This window comes from Hypanus sabinus, chromosome 8 (genome assembly GCF_030144855.1).
Source record: "Hypanus sabinus isolate sHypSab1 chromosome 8, sHypSab1.hap1, whole genome shotgun sequence".
Taxonomy (NCBI): domain Eukaryota; kingdom Metazoa; phylum Chordata; class Chondrichthyes; order Myliobatiformes; family Dasyatidae; genus Hypanus; species Hypanus sabinus.
This window is the reverse complement of record NC_082713.1, coordinates 121,977,731-122,001,371: the sequence shown is the minus strand read 5'-3', so window position 1 is coordinate 122,001,371 and position 23,641 is coordinate 121,977,731. Positions and strand designations below refer to the sequence as shown.

The window sequence follows — 23,641 nt, the reverse complement described above, 5'->3', positions numbered from 1 at the left end:
TGTTACACAAACCGTTCTGTGTTATCCACGCTGTTCCAAATTACAGGGGTCATTTGTTGCACTCTATTCTGTGTAACAGGCATAATGTTTTTACACTAATTTATGTTACAGGGTTCATATGTTACCCTGTTCTGTGTTACAGGGGTCACGTGCTACCTTGCTGTGTTTTTACAGGGTCACATGTTACGTTTTTCTCTGTTAAAGGGATCATATGTTACAGGGGTCACGTCTTGCATTGTTCTGTCCTATAAGGGTTTTGTGTTACACACACTGCTCCATGATACACACCTTATATTACACATGCTGTTGTCTGCTACAGGCATCATGTGTCACGCACTCACTGTATCGTTACAGGAGTTGTGTTCCTAAACTGTACTACACAAGGGAGGCATGTGTCTCAGTCACTATTTTGCATTACGAGGGTTGTGTGAAAGTCTTAAGTACTGTAGATGCTGGAAATGTTAAAACAGAGGAAATACTGGAAAGACTGAGCAGGGCCGGATCGCATGACACTGCTCTGTGTTTCAGAATGTTAGTTGTTGGTCAGGTTTATTATTGCTGATCGTTGTGCTTTGATTTTTCTCCTTGGTGTTTGTGATGTTGTGCTGTGTACCTCTGGCACTGCCCAGCAGCCTGAGCTGCCTGTGTTACTCAGCTCCTTCTATGGGATGTCCCAGTGGACTTTGCAGATTGCACTCATCATTCTGTGTTCATTTGCCTCCGGTTTCTCACTTACTCCTTTACCCTTCTTGTCACAGACTCCTGATACAACACAGACAAGATGCTGGAGGAACTCAGCAGGCCAGGCAGCATCTATTAAGAAAAGCAAAATCAGTGCTTTGACTGAGTCCTGTTGAAGGGTTCAATGCTTTGACTGAGTCCTGTTGAAGGGTCTCGGCCTGTAACGTTGACTGCATTTTTTTCCATAGGTGCTGTCTGGCCTGCCAAGTTGCTCCAGCTTTTTGTGTGTTGTCCTTGGATTTCACTGACCTGAAGTGACCTCTCCTGCACAGCCCAGCACAAGCAGTGTCTGCACCAGATGCAATGTCTAGTGATATTTCCCAGCTGGAAACTCCAGTCCTGTGGGCAGTGGAGTCCAAGCCACTCTCTCCTTTCCTCGATGCTCAGACCATTTGCCACACTTCCATGTGCTTTGCCTGTCCCTGCAGCTTTACGCCCCCCCCCCCCCCCCCCAGTGATGAGTATCTGACCATCTTCCTCTGTTCTTCAGGTTGAGGGTGAGGCAGCAGACACACAGCAAGTTGCCGAGCAGACCCCTGTTTCTCTCCCTGTAGAATCCCTCAGTGATCTCTGGCAGGTACAGGCAGCATGTCTCTGCTCAGTATAGCTCGATGGCTTTGTCACTTAGTGCCGCCTCATAACAGCATGGAGTGAGTAAATGCACACACTCGGTTGTGTGTTGCAGGTGCTAGATATCACACTGACTTTTGTGTGTTGCAATGAATGTTTTCTGCACTTGATCAGTTTAAACGCTCTTCCGTGAAACAGGTATGTGCCGTGCACTCTCTGGCTGTGTGGCTGTGGTTGTGACTCAGCCGTTGTTCTGACCCCAATGGTCACACTGACTGTCCTCCATCACAGGGTTGGTCTATCACACACATGGTTCTGTGTAGTGATGTCTTATTTACAGGAATCTTGTCCAAGCTCAAAGTAATTTTATTATCAAAGTTCATTTGTGTCACCATATACGACCCTGAGATCCATTTGCTGCTGAGCAACTGTAGTAATTACAAGAAGCGCAAGAGAATCAGTGAAAGACCGCAACAAACAGGACAGACAAGCAATGTGAAAATACAAAACGGAATGAACAGTAATAATAATAAAAAAACAAACAATAAATATTGAGTATATGAGATGAAGAGGCTTTGAAAATGAGTCCAGTTCAGTGATGGACGAGTGAAGTTATTCCCTCTTATTCATTCAAGAGCCTGATGCTTGAGGGGTAATAGCTGTTCCTGTGTGGGCCCTCGGGCTCCTGTATCTTTCTGATGGTAGCAGCAAGAAGATCCAGATGGTTGGCTCCTTGATGGATGGCTCCTTTCCTGGAACAATATTATGTGTAGATGTGCTCAATGGCGGTGAGGACTTTACCTGTGATGGACTGGGCTGTATCCATTATTTTTGTAGGTTTTTCTATACAAGGGCATTGGTAGTTCCGTATCAGGCGGTGATGCAACCAGTCAATATCCCTCCACCACACATCTATAGAAGTTTACCAAAGTTTTAGATGACCTGGGAATCTTCACAAACTTTTAAGAAAGTAGGGGTGATGCAGAGCTTTCTTTGTAATACCACTTGCATGCTGGACCCAGGACAGATCCTCTGAAATGATAATACCAAGAAATTCAAAGTTGCTGACCCTCCCCACCTCTGATCCCTTGGTGAGGGCTGGCTCATGGACCTCCTGCTTCCTCCTCCTGAAGTCCATAATCAGTTCCTTGGTTTGCTGACATTGAGTAAGAGATTGTTGTGGTGACACTGCTCAGCCAGATTCACAATCTTCCTGCTAAATACTGAATTGTCACCACCCTTGAATCTGCTGGCAACAGTGGTATCGTCAACAAACTTGTATATGGCATTAAAGCTGTGCTTAGCCTGACAGTCATGAGTAGAAAGCAAGTAGAGCAGGGGGCTAAGCACACAGCCTTATGGTGCATCTGCGCTGAGGGAGATTGTGAGGGAAATGTTGCCAATCGGAACTGACTAGGGTCTGCAAGTGAGGAAATCAAAGATCCGATTGCACAAAGAGGTATTGAGACTTGGGATTTGAAGCTTATTGATTAGTTTTGAGGGGGAAATAGTATTGAATGCCAAGCTGTATTCAATGAAGAGCATCGTTATGTATGAATCTTCACTGTCCATATATTCCAGGATTGAGTGAAGAACCAATGAAATGACATGTTTTGCACCTGTTACTCCAGTAGACAAATTGGAGTGGATCCAAGACACTTCTCAGGCAGGAATTGATATGTTCCATCATCGTGGATGTAAGTGCTGCAGGACGATAGTCATTGAAGCAGGTTATTGTGTTCTTAGGCACTGGACTGCTGAAATTAGAGGTTAAAGATATCGGTGAACACTCCAGCCAGCTGGTCACAGGCTGTTTGTGTTACAGGCATTGTGTGTTGCATGTGCTGGTACATGTAACAGGCATCATATGTCACACTGGTCTGTGTTACAGGGGTCACGTGTTACACACACTGCTCCATGATACACGCCTTATATTACACATGCTGTTCTCTGTTACAGGCATCATGTGTTGCACACTCACTGTAATGTTACAGGAGTTGTTCCCAAAACTGTACTACAGATGGGAGGCATTATTTCACATTACGGGGTTGTCTTAAGTCTTAAGTACTGTAGATGCTGGAAATGTTAAAACAGAAGAAATGCAGGAAAGACTGAGCAGGGCCGGATCGCATGACACTGCTCTGTGTTTCAGAATGTTAGTTGTTGGTCAGGTTTATCATTGCTGATCGTTGTGCTTTGATTTTACTCCTTGGTGTTTGTGATGTTGTGCTGTGTACCTCTGGCACTGCCCAGCAGCCTGAGCTGCCTGTGTTACTCATATGGGATGTCCTGCTGGACTCTACGAGTTGCACTCATGATTCTGTGTTCATTTGCCCCCGGTTTCTCACCCACACCTTTGACCATCCTGTCACAGACTCCTGATATAACCCAGACAAAATGCTGGAGGAACTCAGCAGGCCAGACAGCATCTATGGAAATAATGTACTTTTTTCCACAGATGCAGCCTGGCCTGCTGAGACCCTCCAGCATTTTGTGTGTGTTCCTTGGGTTTCCAGCATCTGCAGATTTTCTCTTTGTGACAGACTCCTGATGCCTGACGGAAGGACCGTGTATGGCACTGACACGAGCAAAATCAAACCCAAGTGACCTCCCCCAATCCTCCTCACTGGTCCCTGGGGATCTGCTGCTTGCATTGACTTGTCGAGCAGCATCCCAACACTTTTGCCCAAGCCCTGGATTCCTTGCCAGTCATGTCAGACCCAGCAATGATGGGGAGTCCCCAGCCAAGCACAGTGGTAAGGTCACATGAGTGAATCTGCAGATGCTGGAAATAAATAAAAAACACAAAATGCTGGCAGAACTCAGCAGGCCAGACAGCATCTATGGGAGGAGGTAGTGACGACGTTTCGGGCCGAAACCCTTCATCAGGAGTGGTCCAGTGGTAAGGTCAGCCTGGCCAAGGGCTGCAGGACTTTGTTGTGTGAGAACCTGATGCTCCACTATCTGCCTTAATGATCAGTGGGAGGTCAGAGGCAGCATGAAGTTCTGTAAACCCCTGTAACCCCCATGGCTCAGTGTATCGGGGCAAGGGCTCGGTGAGCAACAGTGTGCGAGTGAGAGAAGTTGGGTAGTGAATAACATGGACAGAATGCTGGAGGAACTCAACAGTACAGACGGCATCTAGTGAGGGGGGGTAAGCAGTCGATATTTTGGGCTGAGACCCTTCATCGTGCCTGAACAGACAAAGATCCAGGTGGTCGTGGTCATCTGGCTCAAACTAGACAGATAAGGAAATTCCTTGATGACAGCAGCCATTGAAACAGTTCAATTTATAGTGACATAGGCTGCTCGTGAGTGAAAGTTGAGCAGGTACATAGGGACCCTGGAATCTCTCACCATCGGGACACAGGAAAGCACGATCGTTGGACCTGAATCATGTAAGTACCTCCCGCAGCTACAACGTACATATATCTTCACCAGGAGATCTGCGACAGATTGAAGAAATGTCTAACCTTAACCTTCTCAAGGGCAATAAGCAATGGGCAGTAAATGCTGCCCTTGTCAGTTGCACCAGCTGCCTGAATGGACTCAGTAACACCAACATCCTAAAATTAGTTAAAGACTGCCTTTGTTCCATCGGACCCCGTTTCCAGGTCATGGAAGATAATTATCACACTCCAGATCTGTGTTTTATTATTACCAAAATACGTTTATTGTAACTTTGTAATTCTACAATTCTAGAACAAAAGTGGAGAGACCATAACAACGCAGACTAAATTAAAATGTACCCATCCCTACCTGGAATGATGTTCAGCCCCAGTGGTGTCCAATGGTCCAGGAACAGTTCAGCTGTACAAGTGGACATCGCGTGTTCCTTCTCCAGGACTACCAGGGTACAGAGATGCAACCAGAACATTGCTAGGCAGTCATCCCGGTTGGAGCTCTTCATTGTCTGCCTCCAGCACTCTTGGAGTGCTATCTTTGCCAGTGCCAAGAACAAGTCACTCCTGCTTCTGTGTTGTGTGTTGACTGGGTGACTTTACCTTAGGATTGTCTTATTTACTCCTGTGAAATGATGGAAGTCCACTTGGTTTCCAATTCTCTTCTGACTTCTGCACTCCTCTTTGTGATCCCCCATGGTTACAGCAGTGGCATTTGCAATTCTGTACTTGATCTGGGACGGATCATACACACGTGGCTAAGAACATGGAGGAAGCTTTATGGTGCATTCTGTCACTGGGTGTGTAGTGTGTGCAGTAACTCACTAATACCACTACTAGTCTACTGTTCTGCATGTTTGATTTCGCTGTCTAATCGTAACTGAAGGCCGAGGAGAATGTTGGTTTAATGAGACATCACCGATGGACAATGATCGCTTTGCTGTATTTCTGTCAGCATTATGTTAACAAACTTTCCTGAAGTCTAATTATTGTATTTTCCATCTGATTCTCCTCTTCCAACTCTACACCCTGGAAAACGTCCCGCACCCCACACCACCTCCTCCACCTGCACGCCACACCACCTCCACCCGCACTCCACAACTCCTCCTCATACCTAACTCCTCTGATCCTTCCTCTTTTTACCTTCTCTCCCTTCCTCTTTCCTTTTCTCCCCCTCCTCCCACCTCCTTTATTCTCGCCCTCCTCCTTGCCCGCCCACCCCCTTGCCCCTCTTCTTTCCTTTTCTTCATCATCCCCCACCCCCTCCTCCTCTTCCTCCTCATTCTCTCTCACCCCCTTACCCTCCATTCCCCCTTGCCCCCTACCATCCATTCCCCTTCCCTCCTCCTCCTCTGCCCCCTCACTCTTCCCACTCCAATCTCTGTTCATTTCCCCATTCCCTGCCCCTATTCCCCACCCCTTCCCTCTTCCCTTCTCCTTTCTTTCTTCCCCACTCCTACCCCTGATGTTTCTCCCCCTCTCCCGATGCTGTACTAGAGGTGCATCAGCAGGTACACAGGGGGAGTGAGTGGGCTCACCGAACAGATAGCCAGCAAGCTGCAGAGACACACTGAGCCCAAACCCCGTATAGACAGGAGAGAACTGGTAAGCCGCCTCCTGCCAGTGCTGTAGGCGTTGGTGGGGTGGGTAACAGGGCAGGGTCGAGCTTATGGGGCAGGTTGCTGGGTGGACTGGGGTGTGATGTGTAGGGCGAGGGTGGGTAGGGTACAGGGTGTGGTGAGGGGATGCAGGTGGTGGGAGTGCTGCGCCGGGAGCTTTCGTGTCGGGTTTGTAGGCGCTGACAGTGTAGTGTGCATGCACCAGGCTGCTTTTTCAACAAGCCAGGGCTGGGGGGTGGTGATCGGAGGGCTGAGGGATATATATAGTAAATATAAAAGTAATCCTATAAAACACAGTGTACAAATAACTGTAATATAAATACTTTAGATAAGATAGAGGCAGGAAAATTGTTTCCACTGGTCGGTGAGACTAGAACCACAGGACGTAGCCTCAAGATTCGGGGGAGTAGATTTAGGACGGAGATGAAGAGGAACTGCTTTTCTAAGAGAGTGGTTAATCTGGAATTCTCTGCCTAATGAAGCAGTGGAGGCTACCTCAGTAAAAATATTTAAGTCAAGATTGGATAGGTTCTTGCATAGTAGGGGAATGAAGGGTTATGGGGGAGAAGACAGGTGGAGATGAGTCCATGGCCAGATCAGCCATGATCTTACTGAGTGGCAGGGCTGGTTTGACGGGCCAGATGGCCGACTGATTCCTGCTCCTATTTCTTATGTTCTTAGACTGATTGTATGGCCAGAGTAAGTCCAGCCATCCAACACCATCTCCTGGTGAAGCCCACCCTGCCTATGTCTCCTCACACTGACCGTTAAAGCTTCATGCTCTGTTTTGGAGGCTCCCCAATGGAATACGAGAAGTTGCTTCCATCAGTTGAAGCAGGCTGGGTTATTCACCTTTCAAAGCCTCAGTGTCTGTCAGTGTTCTCCAGCTTCTATTGAAGTACTTTTAAGGTTGAGTCACTTTAGAGAGAAGTACGCCAGCCAACCTGCAGTGACACCATTGCAAACGGTGATGATTACTGTCCAAAGAATGGGGAACTTTAGTGATGAGGATTGCAGGTTAAGTATTGGCCAATGAGCTTTAAGGGTCACTGGGAGGAGAGGCAGGCTGGGAGACCTTCACCTGGGAAATGGGGCTGGGCTCACTCAGGACACGCTCGTGGGCCGGTCTGCATTTCTGTGCTCCATCTCTGCAGCAGGGCTTCACTTTTTCATAAAGCAAGGCACTTTTTTTTATTTCAAACATAACAAATGGTCCAAGGTCCACTGGACCACGGTGGACAGGAAAAGCTTGGAGGCATATGGGCCAAGTGCAGGGAAATAGGGCTAGCTCAGTTAGGCTCTGTGGTCAGCATGGGAAAGTCAGGCTGAAGGGCCTGCTTCCTGTGGTGCATCAATCTATGACTCTTTTAGGCAGTTCTTCCCTCCCACAACCAGCGTGACAGGCCCGTCAGATGGCTGTACAGCTCCATTCATTACTTAGTCAACTTGAGTCGGAATCTGGTTTATTATCGTTGACATATTGTACATCATGAAATCCGTTTTGTGGCATCAGTACAGTGCAAGGCAAAAAGTTATCTGAAGCTACAATAAGAAACATAAAATAAATAACCAGTGCAGAAAGTAATGAGCCGTAGTGAGGTGGTGTTCATGGACCTTGATGGCAGAGGGAAAGAAACTGTTTCTAAAACACTGAATGTGTGTCTTCTGAATCCTATACCTCCTACTTGATGGTGGTAACATGAAGAGGGCAATAAGAATGGATGCTGCCACTTTGAGGCATTGCCTTTTGATGGCGTACTCGATGGTGGAAAGGTAGTGCCCATGATGGAGCTGGCTGTGTTTACAACCCTCTGCAGCCTTTTTCAATCCTGGGCCACTGCCCCTTCATACCAGACAGTACTAAAGGTTCACAGTCATGGGTAGGGGAGAGACAGCTTGTGTCACCTCAACACAGGCAGAGTCCTGCCTGTCCTTGAATTTACTCAAAGAGGCAAGAGTTGTACTAACTGGGACCAGGTGCAGCTTGAGGAAGTCTGGCTGGTTTTGTGTGTGTGTGGTTGGTGCTCCAGTGAATGAGGCTCCCTGTGTGAAGGAGGGGAGATGGGGAGGCAGGTGGGCGCTGTTCTCCTTCCAGTCCTCCTGCAATAATCTGTCCCGTCTTCCCACAGCAATCAATCAGACGGAAGGAGTTTCCCTCAGAAATTGGGGGTAGTGATGTTTGCTACTTCTGCGGGAAGCGAGTATACGTGATGGAGCGACTGAGCGCTGAAGGGAAGTTCTTCCACCGCGGCTGCTTCAAGTGTGACTATTGCGGTGAAACCCTCCGGCTCTCCACCTATGCCTACAACCCGGAGAACGGTGAGATAGCAGCCTCGACTGAAATGGTGGGGGCGAGGGGGGGGGCCATCTCACCGTGAGCTTTCGAAGCTGAGAGAGGTGGTGATCAGTCTGTGCGGCAGCTGCAGGACAGTAAGAGTAACCAGTACATTTATTTTAGTGAAGTTCCTGAACTGGGCGGGTCTGAGGTGAACACCCACATCCCAATAACAGTGCCACTGGGTCAGCCTGAGGGAGAGGGAACATTGTCTCAGTTTGACGTCTCTACGTAGGTCCAGCACTCTGGAGGGGTTTGGGGTGAAGGACCTTGAGACATTGTATCAGCTCTCCAAGCTACAAACCTGAGCTCACAACTCCCGGCCCTCACGCAAAAAGAATCTCTCTTCCCCGTTCCACCGCTTCCCACACTCCTCCATCTAAGTACGTCCATTCAGAGACCCCTGTCATACTGTGGTGACCATTCGCCAGTGCACCACAGTGATTGACCCCTGGTTAAAACCACATTGAAGTGGCCTGGTTCCCCTCCAGTGTTCATACGGTCCAGTGACTCCGGTGGTCTTTGCCTGTTGTTCTGTTGCCGTTATCCCAGGAGTGAAACCTGTCTGGACACTAGCTGAAGAGAACCAGCAGCTCATTTTGCCTGTCGTGGCCTGGTCACCATTCTGGTGACTAGTGCTTAGTTTCGTTGTAGTTGGCTTCCTGTCATTTGGTTCACTCAACCCACTGTGATCTATTCCTCTCCCTCTGAAATTGGAGCCGGAATCCTTCATCCTTGGAATGATTCCATTCCATGTTTTTTATTCGACCACTGAGGGCCCTTCATATTCTTGTGGTGGTGATCAGAGCTGGGTCGTGCCCACGTCATCTCAACTCCTGGGAGAGATTACACCATCTAGTAATGTGTTCCTGGGACCTTGAAGGTTAAAGGGTGAGCAGCTATAACTCCCTTATTAGGGACTGGAGGACTGAGTTTAACGTCGATTCAGGCATAGCTGGTCGTTTATTGTTGGTGTGCAGCTACTAGGTTCTATTCAACGACCCTGGTCCTGTTAATGTGCCCCGACTCTGCCCAGTTATTTTAGGAGAATACTGAAGATACTGGACTTGGGGAACAGACACAAAAGTTACTGAGAGGCTCAGATGGAGAAAGGAGGGGTTGGCAGTTGTCTCGGGTGGTTAAGGCTGTGTGGAGATTACTGTGCTGTGATGATATTGCCTGCTTTTGCTGCCCATCTCCGGTCCCCAGGTGCACAGTGCTTGGTGCTTGTGTAATCCAGTTACTGCGGTGAACTGCTCAACTACGATGCACGTGTTGCTGCTCACTGTGCCGTGTGCCCTGGGGTTGCGTGAGATTGCGCGCGTTCTGGTGTGCAGTGGTACTCTTATCCCAGCGTTGCAGGGGAACACATGCGTCCGGTGTATACAAGGGGTGCAGGTGGTATACGGGAGCCCAGTGCTATTACACTATATAACTGGACGGCATTCTATTACAGGGAAATTCTACTGTAAGCCCCATTACCGACTGGCAGGACGGGAGGCCAGGAAGAGACCAGCAACACCGCCCGCGGCTGCCCAGGTACCAGCTGCACCGGGGTTGTCAGATCAGAGTAGGGAGCCCGTCGGCATTGTCCCTTCTGTACTGAAGTGCCCAAACCCCCTCCTGCTCTTGGTCCCCAGAGGTCATGGCTGACCAGCCATCGGAGGGGGTTGCTTCTCAAGCAGTTGGTATCTTCTGCTCACAAAGTAAGAGAGGTGGGCTTAACTCTCTCAAGTTAAGAGAGGGGGCGTTGCAGTGGGAGCATACTTGCACGTGGGACCAGGGGCTGTACATCTGGAGATAGTGCTGATACAAGGGTGCTGCAGTGGTTGCCAGCGTTCAGCCCTGCCTCAGCTTGGATAGATCATTCGTGTGTGAGTGCCGTGCTCGGTGCAGGACCATTGGGTTTGCAAGGGTCGCCTCCCATGCTGTACAAAGTAATTACAAGGCAAAGGGGTGGGGAGGGGGGTGCCTGTCAAAGCTGGCAAGCTCTCTGATATCCAGAAAGCACACAGTGGTCACAGGTGATGCCAGTGCATGTTCCCTGTAACCTGGCCCGCTTCTGTCCCGTTGTGTTTCCTCTGCTGCAGGAGAAGGTGTTTGCACCCCCGCTGCCCACCATCAGCACCGACGGACAGTCCAGCCCCAAGGAGCAGCATGTCGAGGGAGCCGCAGGTAGATGTTGTACCCTGCTCGAGGACGGCTGGCTGCCCTACTCGTTGAAGGGGCGCCTTGGCCATCTGTGCGACGGAATGAACCAGTGGATTTCGGACTCCGACGATGAGGAAGGCTAGGAGAGGGCATGGTCTCAGTACCCCCCCATCCCCCCCAACCAGCAGTGTAGAGTGAACGGACCCTGGCCTCGAGGAGCTAACTGACCTGTATCAAAACCACCTGAAGAAACCCCTGCTTATCTCACTAAAGCCCAAACCATCTCTACAGCCCTCTAACACCCCCACCCGACTCACTTCCACCACTGCCCCTTGTAAGCCCAGTCATAGCCCATCCTAGTGGAAAACAACCAACCAAGTTCCACCTTAACAGGAAGTACAAGCATGAAGATGAAACCCTAGAACCCCGGCTGATGAGTCAGAAGTGGTCAGATACTCCAAAATTTCAACTGCTAATCCAATAAATCTCCTGCTGTTGGCTTGGGTCTGGCTAGTATGTTTAAAGTGATAGCAAAGACTTATATTGGGCAAAAATGAGCAACATTACTTTCACTGCAGTATGGGATCCAGTGGCACAGTAATATCTGGGGAGCTGGTGACAACTAGGATTCCAGTGACTGGGGACAGCTGAGAATCTTAGAGCAGCCAGAGATCCTGGGTCAGCTGGAGATCTAGTGATAGCTAGGTATCCAGTGGCCCAATGACACCTGGTGGCCCAGTGATCTGTAACGGCTGAGGATCTGATGATAGCTGAAGGTCCAATGATCCGGTGATGTTGGACATCCGGGGATCCAGTGACCCAGTGAAAGCCGGAGATCCAGTGATTCAGCACAGCTCGGGATCTGATGATAGCCGAAGATCCTGTGGCCCAGGGACAACTGGTCATCCAGTGATCCAGGGTTGGCCTCAGATCCTCAGTGATCCGAGGACCAGTGGGGATATAGTAAGACAAATGGAGATCTAGTTACACAGGGGCTGATCATGAATCTGATCATTAACATGGGGACTGACGGGGATCTAGTAGCTGGGATTAAGATGTAGATCATGTTGTACAGGGACCAGTACGGATAGAGTAACCAGGGTTAAGCCGAGGCCATGGTACCAGTGAATCAGAGAATGCTGTCAATATTTAGCAGGTTGGGCAGTATCTGTGGAGAGAACTAAGTTAATGTAAGGCACAAAATGCCAGAGGAACTCAGCAGGTCTGATGAGTTCCTGCAGCATCTTGTGTGTGTATTGCTTGGATTTCCAGCATCTGCAGATTTTCTAGTGTGGTTAAGTTAATGTATCGCGCTCGTTACTTTTGACAAATCATGGAACTGGAAGCATCAATCCATTTTTCTCTCCTCTGGTACAGCCGGCACCTGCTGGGCATTTCCAGTGTTCTGACATTTACTAAGGGGCGAGGGGGAGGGGGGAGCAGGTAATGATAGGAAAATGTTGAGAATCCCACAGTTCCTGCGGGTGGGGCTTCTGTAACATAAGGGCAAACGGTGATCTTGTATCCAGGACTGAAGGGATAGGAGTGTGGGAAGATAGGGACTGGAAGCCCAAGTGGATAATAAAGTCCCCGTACCTGTTTCTTATGCCCTAACCCCGAGTAAGATCGTGGCTGCTCTGTTCCTGGCCCTGGGCCCACTTCCCATTATCCTCGACTTCCCCCATGCCTCAGTGTTTCTCCATCACGGATGCATAGAACAGTACAGACCCTTCAGCCCACATTGTTATGCTGGCCTTTTAACCGACACCAAGATCAATCCAATCCTTTCCTCCTACATAACGCTTCAGTTTTCTTTCATCCATGTGCCTATCTAAGAGTCTCTTAAATGTCCCTAAAGTATCTATCTCTACCACTACCCCAACAACATGTTCCACGCACCCACAACTCAGTATAAAACCCTACTTCTGACATCTCTCTTATACTTCCCTCTAATCACCTTAAAATTATGCCCTCATGTATTACCCATTTATGCCCTGGGAAAAAGGCACTGGCTCTCCACTCCAGCTACGTCACATATCATCTTGTACACCTCTATCAAGTCAGCTCTCCTTTGTTCCAAAGAGAAAGCCCTAGTTCACTCAACCTTTCCTCAAGAGTCATGCTCTCTAATCCAGGCAGCATCCTGGTAAATCTCCTCTGCACCCTCTTTGAAGCTTTCATATACTTTCTATAATGAGGCAACCAGAACTGAACACAATATTCCAAGTGTGGTCTAACCACAGTTTTTTTACAGCTGCAAAGTTACCGTACAGCTCTTGAACTCAATCCCCTGACTAATGGAGGCCAACACACCATGCGCCTTCTATACACGACAGCTTTAAGGGACCTATTCATGTGGACCCAAGATCCCCCTGTGCCTCCACGCTGCTAAGAATGCCTCATGTTTCATGGTCCATAGCCCATCCTCACCTCAGTCTGAGATAGGTGACCTGATGTCATGAGACCATATCCCCCTCAGTTCTGGTCTCCCTACCAGGAGAAGTATCTTCTCCTCACAAAACTGTCAGAACCAATGGGGAAAAACTCTGTGGATGTTGGAAATGTGACATAAGTTTTGGTACTCATCGTGCTAAGCGGCATCTGTGGAGAGAGAAACTGAGTCTGTGACCCTTCCTCAGAACTGGGAGAAGAGAGAAATGAGAGTGGAGGAAGCTGCAGGGTGATATTTAAAGCTTTATAAAACAGTGAGGAACGCAGATCAGGTGGATGGTCACATTCAAATACTAGATGTCATGGGCTTCAGGTGAGAGAGGAAAGATTTAAAGGGGATGTGAGGGGCAAGTGTGTAACAGAAAGACTTCAAAGTACATTTGTATCAAAGTAATGTATACCATAGTCAGCCTTGAGATTGGTAGGTACAAGCTGCCAGAGGAAGTGGTGGTGAAAAGTACAATCACGATGTTTAAAAGACACTTGGTGAGGTACATGGATAGAAAGGGTTTAGTGCAGGGGTTCCCACCCTTTTTTATGCCATGGACTAATGCCATTAAGCAAGGTTTAGAGGGATATGGGTTAAATGCAGGCAAATGGGTCTGGCTTAGACAGGCATTTAGGTTGGCATGGGTGAGTTGGGCTTGAGGATCCTGCCTCTCTGCTGTGAAAAAGCTATGCATTTTAAGTTGCAGGGAGCAGCCAGAACACACGGTATAGGCTGTGGCGGAGTGCTGAGCCTGGACTGCACAGGGGAGAGAGGGAGGGAGAGGTATAGGAAGGGGGAGACGATGCAGGAAGTCTGAAGCACCGGAGGAGAGAGAGGGAACACTGTTTACGTGAGGTGTGAGGTTGGATTGCCTTAAATGTTTGGATTTGATTGTTGAGCCCTGGAGGATATAATGCGTGTCAGAATGAGACCAGACTGGTAGGGGACGGAGAATCGAAGCATCAGGCAACTGGATTGGTCACTTTTGCCACTCTGTAGAACAGGCGTCCAGACTGTTCACCAGCACCAGATTAGAGGAAGTATGAGTGAGTCTCTGCTTCACCCAGGAGTGTTTGGGCCCCTGAATCAGAAACAGGTTTATTATCTCTGCTATGTCATGAAATTTGTTGCTTTGTGGAAGCACTACAGTGCAATACATAATGAGTAACTTAATAATTAAAGTGTGGAAGAGGAATAGTGAGGTAGTGTTCATGGGTTCATGATCCATTCAGAACTCTGATGGCAGAGGGCATGAAGCTGTTCCTAATACAATGGGTGCGAGTCTTCAGGATCCTGTACCTCCTCCCCAATGGTAGTAATGAGAAGAGGGCATGCCCTGAATGGTGAGGGTCCTTAGTGATGGATGCCACCTTCTTGAGGCAGCAGCTCCTGAGGATGTCTTGGTGGTGGAGAGGGTTGTGCCTGAGTACGACACTCTGCAGCTTCTGTCCATCAGGCTGTGATGCAACTAGTCAGATTGCTCTTCACCAAACATCTGCAGAAATTTGCTAGACTAATGAAGGAGGGCTGCTGGCGTGCGTTCTTCGTGATTGCATCAATACGGTTGGGTGTTCCACTGCTGTGTTGCCAAGGGAAGCTGCCGTAAGCAGGGGAGTGGTTGGACAGGATAATCAGACCAGGGAGCCACTAAGGGAATAGCAGTGCAGGGAGTGGAGCCATAGTGGAGGGGGAACCAGGGCTGAGGGAAAAGGATTGGTGAGGACCAAGATATCAGAGCAGTTGAGGCAGGGGCAGAGAAACCAGGAGATTGAAGACTTACATTTCTCACTTTGAGTTGTTTTGGAAGGCTGTTAACCTGAAACGTGAACTTAGCTCCTCTCTGATGAAGGGTCTCAGCCCGAAACATCAACTGTCTATTCCCCTCCACAAATGCTGCTAGACCCGCTGAGTTCCTCCGGCCCTAGAGTATTGCCAGCACTTTGATTCTCTGGGTGTAATGTCTCAATAAGGTCACCTCTCCTGAACTCTAGCAAACAGAGGCTTAATCTGCTTAAACTGTCTTTGTAATGTAATCATTTGGTACCTGAAATCAAAATACAGCATGGCATGTGTATCATCTCCAAGGGAGATACATCCTTCCTTAAATAGGCAGATCAAAGACAAGGGATTCAGTAACAAGAAAAATGATGGCGATCTAGTAATAAGGTAAATGAGAACTGAGACCACAGAGAAAGATTGGGATCCAGAAGTAAGAACATGGGATCTGATAATGAGGAGATTGGGGATCCATTCATGGGAACGAAATAGGTAAGAATCTGGTAACAATAATGGGGAGCCACTCATGACGAAGGCAGGGATCTGGTAATTCTAACATAGGATCTGAGAATGAGGGGTTGATGGGGAATTTGTTAACAAGAATGGCGGAATCCTTTAATGAGAATGTTGGGGGTCCTTTTAGATTGAGGATCTGGTAATAAGAATAGCAAGGATCCATTCAAGGGGATGATGGGGATCCTGTGATGGGAATGTGGGAATGACAGGCTCCAATGATGAGGGGAAGCCTAGGGAAGCAGCAACATGGGAACTGACGACAGGCAAGGGTCTGGTAATGTGAGCAAGGATCTGGTAAGGCAGAGGTAAGGAGAATGAGGTTTCCTGTGGGAGTGAGGTATTCACCATGAAGTGGACAGTGTGGATGCAGTTACAGGTGTCTTGACGCCCACATGGACTGGTGTCCTTTCAGCAAGTTGAGGAACAATGGGGCACAGGGTAGAGGGGATCCAGTAACAAGGGGAGTGGAGGGAATTTGGGTTGACTGGGAGTAAAGACACAGGGAATGATATTAATCCAGAAAGCAAACTAATAAAAGTGACACAGCTACAAGGAGAGCAAGGAGGACCCAGTGATGAGTGATTTGGTGGGGGTGTGCTGAGGAGAATGCAGCGAAAAGGAGAGCTGTTGTTACCAGTCTTTAGAGTGGTAGGAATGCACACAAAAGGTAACTTTGGGAAGGAACAGTGAGCAAGAGGGAGAGTGAGAAATGGAAGAAGAGCAGGGCCAGATAGAGAGTGGGCTGGAAACAGGAACAGAGAGAGTGAAGGGGTGAGGTATAGGGAGAGAGTAAACAGGTATACATTTACTCCTGGAAACTGAGGGGTGATCTCACAAGGTGTATAAAATCAAGAGGGGCACAAATAGGGTGAGCAGTCAATTTTTCCAGGGACAGGGAATCAGAAACTAGGGAACAACATTTTAAGGTTCAAGGTGAAAGGTTTATTTAGGACCCTTTTAAACACATTAGGTAGTAGATATACGGAGCCAGCTACCAGCGGAAGTAGTTGAGGCAGGTACATCAGATACATTTCAGATCAGGTGGACAGCTAGGCAGATGGGAAGGGTGTTAGAGGGATGTGGACAAAGTGCTGGAAAATGGGATTAGCTTCAAGAATACTCATGGGTTGCAGGGATATGATGGGCCGAAGGGTCTGTTTCCTGGCTGTACAACTCTGACCCTTGGCAAGAGGAGAGAAAGAGTGGCTGGGGAAGAGAAGCAGGAAGAGCAGGATGTGAGGGGGCAGAGATCAAGGGGAGATATCAATGGGGAAAACAAACAGGAGGGTGAGTAGAGGAGAGGTGAGAATGAGTGAATAGTGAGCGGGGGAGAGGTAGGAGTGAATGGAGAAGTACCTGGGGAGGGGGTGAGTAGGGAGAGAGGAAATACGTGGAGGAGAGGGGAGTACGTGGGGGTTGGGGGTGAGTGAGTGGGGGAGTGAGGAGAGATGAGAGTGAGCAGGGGAGGGAGGGAGTGTGGGGTAAGGGGGATAGTGAATGGAGGAGGATTGGGGAGAATGGTGCAGTGAGAGGGAATTGGGAGCAGGGAGTGGGACTGAGTGGGAAGAGGTAGGGGTTACCGGGTGGATGAGTTAGGGAGAGGTGGGAATGAGCAGGGAGAGGGGGATTGAGTGATGAGAAAGGGGAGGATGAAGAGAGGAGAGGGGAAATGAGCAGATGAGAGTGAGGAGTGAGCAGGGAGAGGGGGGAATTGATCAGGCAGAGTTGGAAGTGAGTAGGGAGAGGAGAGTGAGTGCTGGAAAGGGGTGTGAGAGGGAAGATCAGCAGGGGAGAGCAGAGAGTGAACAGGGAAAACAATGTAAGCAGAGGAGAGGGAAAATGAGAGTGGATGTTGGGAGGGGGAATATAGGGAGAGAGAGTGACTAGAGAGATGGGACTGAGCAGGCAGAGGGAAGGAGAACTGGGAAATGAGTGGACAGGGGAGTAGGTAGGGAGAGAGGAGAGTGAGTAGGGAAAGAGATTGTGAGAGGGGAGAGCAAAGAGTGAACAGGGGAAGTTGAGGTGTGAGCAGGAGAGAGTGGGGTGTGAGAAAGAAGATGGGGGATTGAGCAGGGAAGGGGAAAATGGGAGGGAGGAGTGATCAGGGACAGTGAGATGCGAGTAGGGGAGAGATGGGAGTAAATGGGAGAGACGGAGAGTGGAGGGGTGTGCCTGTGCAGGGAGAGGTGGGAGTGAGGGTGGTGGGGGGGGGAGGGTGAGTGAGCAAGGAAGGTGGCATGACCAGGGAGAGGTGGGATTGAGGGCAGTTGAAATGAGGGGAGGGAAAGCAGAGAATGAACAGGGGAAGATGTGTGAGCAGAGGAGAGGGTCAAGTTAGCAGGCAGAGAGAAAGGAGAGCAGGGTAGAGTTGGGAGTGAGTGGGGAGAGGGAGAAGTGAGCAGGGGGTTGGAGGAGATGTGGGTAGGGGATGAGAGGGAGATGGAGGAACAAGGGAAATGGTGTGGGGAAAGAAGGGTAGCTGAGAACAGGCAGCAGGAGAATAAAAGCTGAACTGGGAAAGAGGGAATGATTAAAGAACAGGAGGAGAGAGAGCAAGCGAGTGAGCAGAGACAGGTAGCAGAGCTACGATGGGAGTGAGGAATGGGTTTAGGAAAGTTGATGTACAAGAGTGGTGGGGTTCACTATTACCCAGGCTTACAGCAGCAGAGTTCTGTGTGATGATATTCACACTCACCTTAATCTGAAACTTCTGCAAGTCCATGAACTCGGCCCACAGACTGCAGATTCAATACTTGAGGGAATGGCCATCTTGCCTGCCTTTGGTCATAGAGTCACAGAGCAGTATAGCACAGAAACAGGGCCTTCAGCCTATCTAGTCTGTGCCAGTCTGGTTTTCTGTGTAGTCCCATCTTCCTGCACCTGGACAATAGCCCTCCACACCCCTCCCATCCATGATCTATCCAAACTTTTCTGAAGTACTGAGATTTAACCTGCATCAACCACTTCCACTGCAAGCTCATTCCACACACACTAACTTCTGAGTGAGGAAGTTCACCCTGAGGTTCCCTTAAATATTTCACTTTTCACCCTAAACCTGTGACCTTTTGTGCTAATCTCACCTAACCACTACAGAAAAAAAGCCTGCTGGCATTCTTATCTATACACTTCATAATTTTGTATACCTCTCTATTGCGATCTCCCGTCAATCTCCTACACTCCAGGGAATAAAGTCCTAACTTTTTCAGCCTTTCCCTATAACTCAGGTCTTCAAGTCCTGACAACATCCTTCTAAACTTTCTCTGCACTCGTCCAAGCTCATTGATTGATAACTCACTTGTAAGTAGGTGACCAGAATGGCACAGAATGCTCCAAATTCGGCCTTACCAGTATCCTAAGCAATTCAACATAGCATCACAAGTGAGTGGGGAAGTAGTGAGGAAGGTGGATAATGGTAATGGGTAAAAGGGAGCCTTGGACCAATGTCACAGTCCAAAGGAGAGGTTTATAAATTAGAGGCTTCCACTGCTGTTTTCAGCCTGAAGGTCCAGTCACTTGGGTAAACTTTCTCTTTACAATCCCTCATAATGATGTGAGACAGAAACCGATCCCCATATGGATGACTTGATCCCACTCCATTTCTGAGCAGGAAATGGCAGTGCGTGAATTCTCTTGTCCATGAGTTGGCCATTATACAATCAGCTGCTGGGTTGTTTCGATGGAGTCGAGTCTGGGTCCACTGGCAGGACCAGTAGATTCCAGACTCTTAACATATTCTTGGATGCAGACACATGGTCCAAGCCCAGACAGACCACACAACACACATGAGACACAGCCCTACCCACTGCAAATTTCTAGAGTAACCTAACAGCCCAGGTTATTCACAGCTTTTTGGTAGTGGTTGAATCAGACCATAGAACATTATAGCACAGTACAGATGCTTTGGCCCATGATGTTGTGCTGACTTTTTAACCCACTCCAAGATCATTCTAACCTTCCCTTCCACACTGGCATCTATTTTTCTATCATCCATGTACCTTTCTAAGAGTGCCTTAATGTATCTGTCTCTATCACCACCAACAGCCCTGCATTTGCTGAGCCTGGTCTTCCCTTCCCAGGACACTCCCATATCTCTCCCTTCCTGGGTCACTCCCATGCCTCTCTCCCACCCCCTTCCTGGGTCACTCCCATGCCTCTCCCCCACCCCCATCCTGGGTCACTCCCATGACCCCCACCTCCCTTCCTGGGTCACTCCCATGCCTCTCCCCCACCCCCTTTCTGGGTCACTCCCATGACCCCCACCTCCCTTCCTGGGTCACTCCCATGCCTCTCCCCCACCCCCATCCTGGGTCACTCCCATGACCCCCACCTCCCTTCCTGGGTCACTCCCATGCCTCTCCCCCACCCCCTTTCTGGGCCACTCCCATGCCTCTCCCCCACCCCCTTCCTGGGCCACTCCCATGCCTCTCCCCCACCCCCTCCCATGCCTCTCCCCCAACCCCCTTCCTGGGCCACTCCCATGCCTCTCCCCCACCCCCTTCCTGGGCCACTCCCATGCCTCTCCCCCACCCCCCTTTCTGGGTCACTCCCATGCCTCTCCCCCACCCCCTTTCTGGGCCACTCCCATGCCTCTCCCCCACCCCCTCCCATGCCTCTCCCCCAACCCCCTTCCTGGGCCACTCCCATGCCTCTCCCCCACCCCCTTCCTGGGCCACTCCCATGCCTCTCCCCCACCCCCCTTTCTGGGTCACTCCCATGCCTCTCCCCCACCCCCTTTCTGGGCCACTCCCATGCCTCTCCCCCATCCTGGCTCACACCCATGCCTCTCCACCACCCCCATCCTGGTTCACTCCCTTGCCTCTCCCCCACCCCCTTCCTGGGTCACTCCCATGCCTCTCCCCCACCCCCTTCCTGGGCCACTCCCATGCCTCTCCCCCACCCCCATCCTGGGTCACACCCATGCCTCTCCCCCATCCTGGGTCACTCCCATGCCTCTCCCCCACCCCCATCCTGGGTCACTCCCATGCCTCTCCCCCACCCCCATCCTGGGTCACACCCATGCCTCTCCCCCACCCCCTTCCTGGGCCACTCCCATGCCTCTCCCCCACCCCCATCCTGGGTCACTCCCATGCCTCTCCCCCACCCCCATCCTGGGTCACTCCCATGCCTCTCCCCCATCCTGGGTCACTCCCATGCCTCTCCCCCACCCCCTTCCTGGGCCACCCCCATGCCTCTCCCCCACCCCCATCCTGGGTCACTCCCATGCCTCTCCCCCACCCTGGTCACTCCCATGCCTCTCCCCCACCCCCTTCCTGGGCCACTCCCATGCCTCTCCCCCATCCCCCTTCCTGGGTCACTCCCATGCCTCTCCCCCACCCCCATCCTGGGTCACTCCCATGCCTCTCCCCCACCCCCTTCCTGGGCCACTCCCATGCCTCTCCCCCACCCCCATCCTGGGTCACTCCCATGCCTCTCCCCCACCCTGGTCACTCCCATGCCTCTCCCCCACCCCCTTCCTGGGCCACTCCCATGCCTCTCCCCCATCCTGGTCACTCCCATGCCTCTCCCCCATCCCCCTTCCTGGGTCACTCCCATGCCTCTCCCCCACCCCGCTTCCTGGGTCACTCCCATGCCTCTCCCCCACCCCCATCCTGGGTCACTCCCATGTCTCTCCCCCACCCTGGTCACTCCCATGCCTCTCCCCCACCCCCCTTTCTGGGCCACTGCTGTTCCACTCCCCTTCCCAGGTCACTCCCATGTCCCCCCCCACCCCCAGGTCACTCTCATGCCTCTCTGCACCCCCCCCCGTCACTTCAGTGTCTTTGCCCCCCCTTCCTATATTACTCCCATGTCCCACCCCCACCTTTCCCAGGTTACTCCTGTGTCCTACCCCTCCCTCCCCTCTCCCCGAGTCACTCCCGTGTCCCATCCTCCCTTCCCTTCCTGCATCACTTCCATGCCCACTTCCCTTCCTGGGTCACTCCTGTGTCCCTCCCCCCATCTTCCAGGGTCACTCCCTTGTCTCTAGCCCCCCTTCCCTTCCCAGGTCACTACCCTGTCCCACCTCTTATCCCCCTACCCTGGTTCACTCCTGTGTCTGTCCCCTTCTTGGGTCTTTCCCATCCTGCCTTGTCTTGTGCAGTCCCCTTGTTTCCCCATCCGCCTCGTGCCAAGTGGTGGCCTGTGTCCGGCGGCTGCTGTCCCACCTCACCTCCTCATGCTCCCTGCCGGTAACCACGCCCTCTCTGCCATCACAGAGCCCTGGCAAGCGAAGCGACTGCGTGGCACGCCTGAGCGGATCGAGCTGGAGAACATCCGTGTGTCCCTGGAGCGGGAGGAGGATCTGCAGGAGGTGCCCGAAGAGACGCTGGCCGAACACAACCTGAGCAACGCTCTGCTCCAGACTGGCCAAGAGCCCTGCAGCAGGTCAGTGTCTGACATGGGGGGAGGCAGAAAGACCACATGGTACCAGGTCTTTCCATGGGCCAGAGAATCTCCCATTGTTCATCAGATCCAATTCTAGTACCACCTCACTTCTCTGCTTTATCTAGTTTTTGTCAGGTCACATCTCACTTCCCTCTCAAATCTCACCCATGTCTGATGTCTGGTTTCTTTCTCAAGTGTCAGTATCTCAGAGGACCTCTTCTGGACCCATCATATGAATATAATTGAGAAGAAAGCACAACAGTGCCTCTACTTCCCCGAGAGTCTATGGAGATTCACCATGTCAGCACAAACCTTGGCAAACTTGTATAGATATATGGTGGAAAGTGTGCTGACTGGCTGCATTATGGCCTGGTATGGGAACACCAATGCCTTTGAGCAGAGAATCCTACAAAAGGTAGTGGATTTCTCACTGAGTCATCAGTAGAAGGTACAGGTGCCTCAGTACTTGCACCACCAGGTTCAAGAACAGTTACTACCCCTCAACCATCAGGCTCTTGAACAAAAGGGGATAACTACACTCATTTAACGACTCTCTTGTTATTTCATGCTCGTTATGTATTATCTGCATTTGCACAATTTGTTTGCAGTTTTTAGTTCCTGATGTTTACTGTTTACAGATCTTGTTCACAGTTACTGTTCTATAGATTTGCTAAGTATGCCCATGGAAAAAGAATTATGTAGGTAGTCAGAGGCTTTTTCCCAGGGCTGAAATGGCTAGCACGAGAGGACACAGTTTTAAGGTGCTTGGAAGTAGGTACAGAGGAGATGCCAGGGGTACATTTTTTACACAGAGTGGTAAGTGTGTGGAATGCGGTGCCGGTGTTGTGGTGGAGGCAGATACGATAGGGTCTTTTAAGAGGCTCCTGGACAGGTATATGAAGCTCAGAAAAATAGAGGGCTCTGGGTAGGCCTAGATAATTTCTCAGATAAGGACATGCTCGGCACAGCTTTGTGGACCAAAGCGCCTGTATTGTGCTTTAGGTTTTCTGTGTTTCTATGTACGTCAACGCACAGCAAAGTTGTTTCATTTGCATCTAACCAAATCAGCGAGGATTGCGATGGACAGCCTGTAAATGTCGTCACGCTTCTGGCACCAGCGTAGCATGCCCACTCTCACTAACCTACTAACCAGTACAGCTTTGGAATGTGGGAGCTACCAGAGGAAACCCACGCGATCCTGGGGTGAACATACAAACTCCCTACAGGCAGCTGTCGCTTTAATGGCATTACGTAACTGCTAAGCTACTGTGTCATGAAACAGAGTTAATGTTTCCGGTTGAATCCCATTGTCAGAATTTTTAATCAGAACTTAGCTGTGCACCTGAAGAGTTGTGACCTGCAAGGTTGCGTGCCTGGTGCAGGGAGGTGAGCAATCCTTTATCAACTGGCATGCAATCGATGGGCTTCTTTTGTTCTATTTATTTTCTATAACTTTGATTCTCTTCTGACTCTAGCCCTGCCAATTTCTCATCTTTATTCTGTCTTGCCCTGCACATCATGTATAGCGATGTCCAATTTCCATCCAGTGTTGCAGTCTCTGACGGTTGATCTCCCCTTTCCGCTACCGCTAACGCCCTCAAATCCATGGGGATGCATATCGACGTCAGGAGAAACATGTATGCTCTCTACCCACTCATTGGAAGTCTGCAATTGGCACCATTTCAATATTCAAGTTCCTGGGCATTAT

At 50.2% G+C, this 23,641-nt stretch overlaps 1 protein-coding gene across 1 annotated transcript in view; it reads left to right on the top strand.

Annotated features, from left to right (window-relative positions):
* Positions 1 to 23,641, top strand: part of LOC132398382 (protein-methionine sulfoxide oxidase mical3a-like) — a 312,801-nt gene that overhangs the window by 197,616 nt on the left and 91,544 nt on the right. The window contains exons 16-19 of the mRNA XM_059977725.1: positions 8,461 to 8,650; positions 10,123 to 10,205; positions 10,757 to 10,841; positions 21,765 to 21,933. Of these exons, the coding sequence (XP_059833708.1) occupies positions 8,461 to 8,650; positions 10,123 to 10,205; positions 10,757 to 10,841; positions 21,765 to 21,933 (527 nt within the window). The remainder of the gene's footprint in view (positions 1 to 8,460; positions 8,651 to 10,122; positions 10,206 to 10,756; positions 10,842 to 21,764; positions 21,934 to 23,641) is intronic.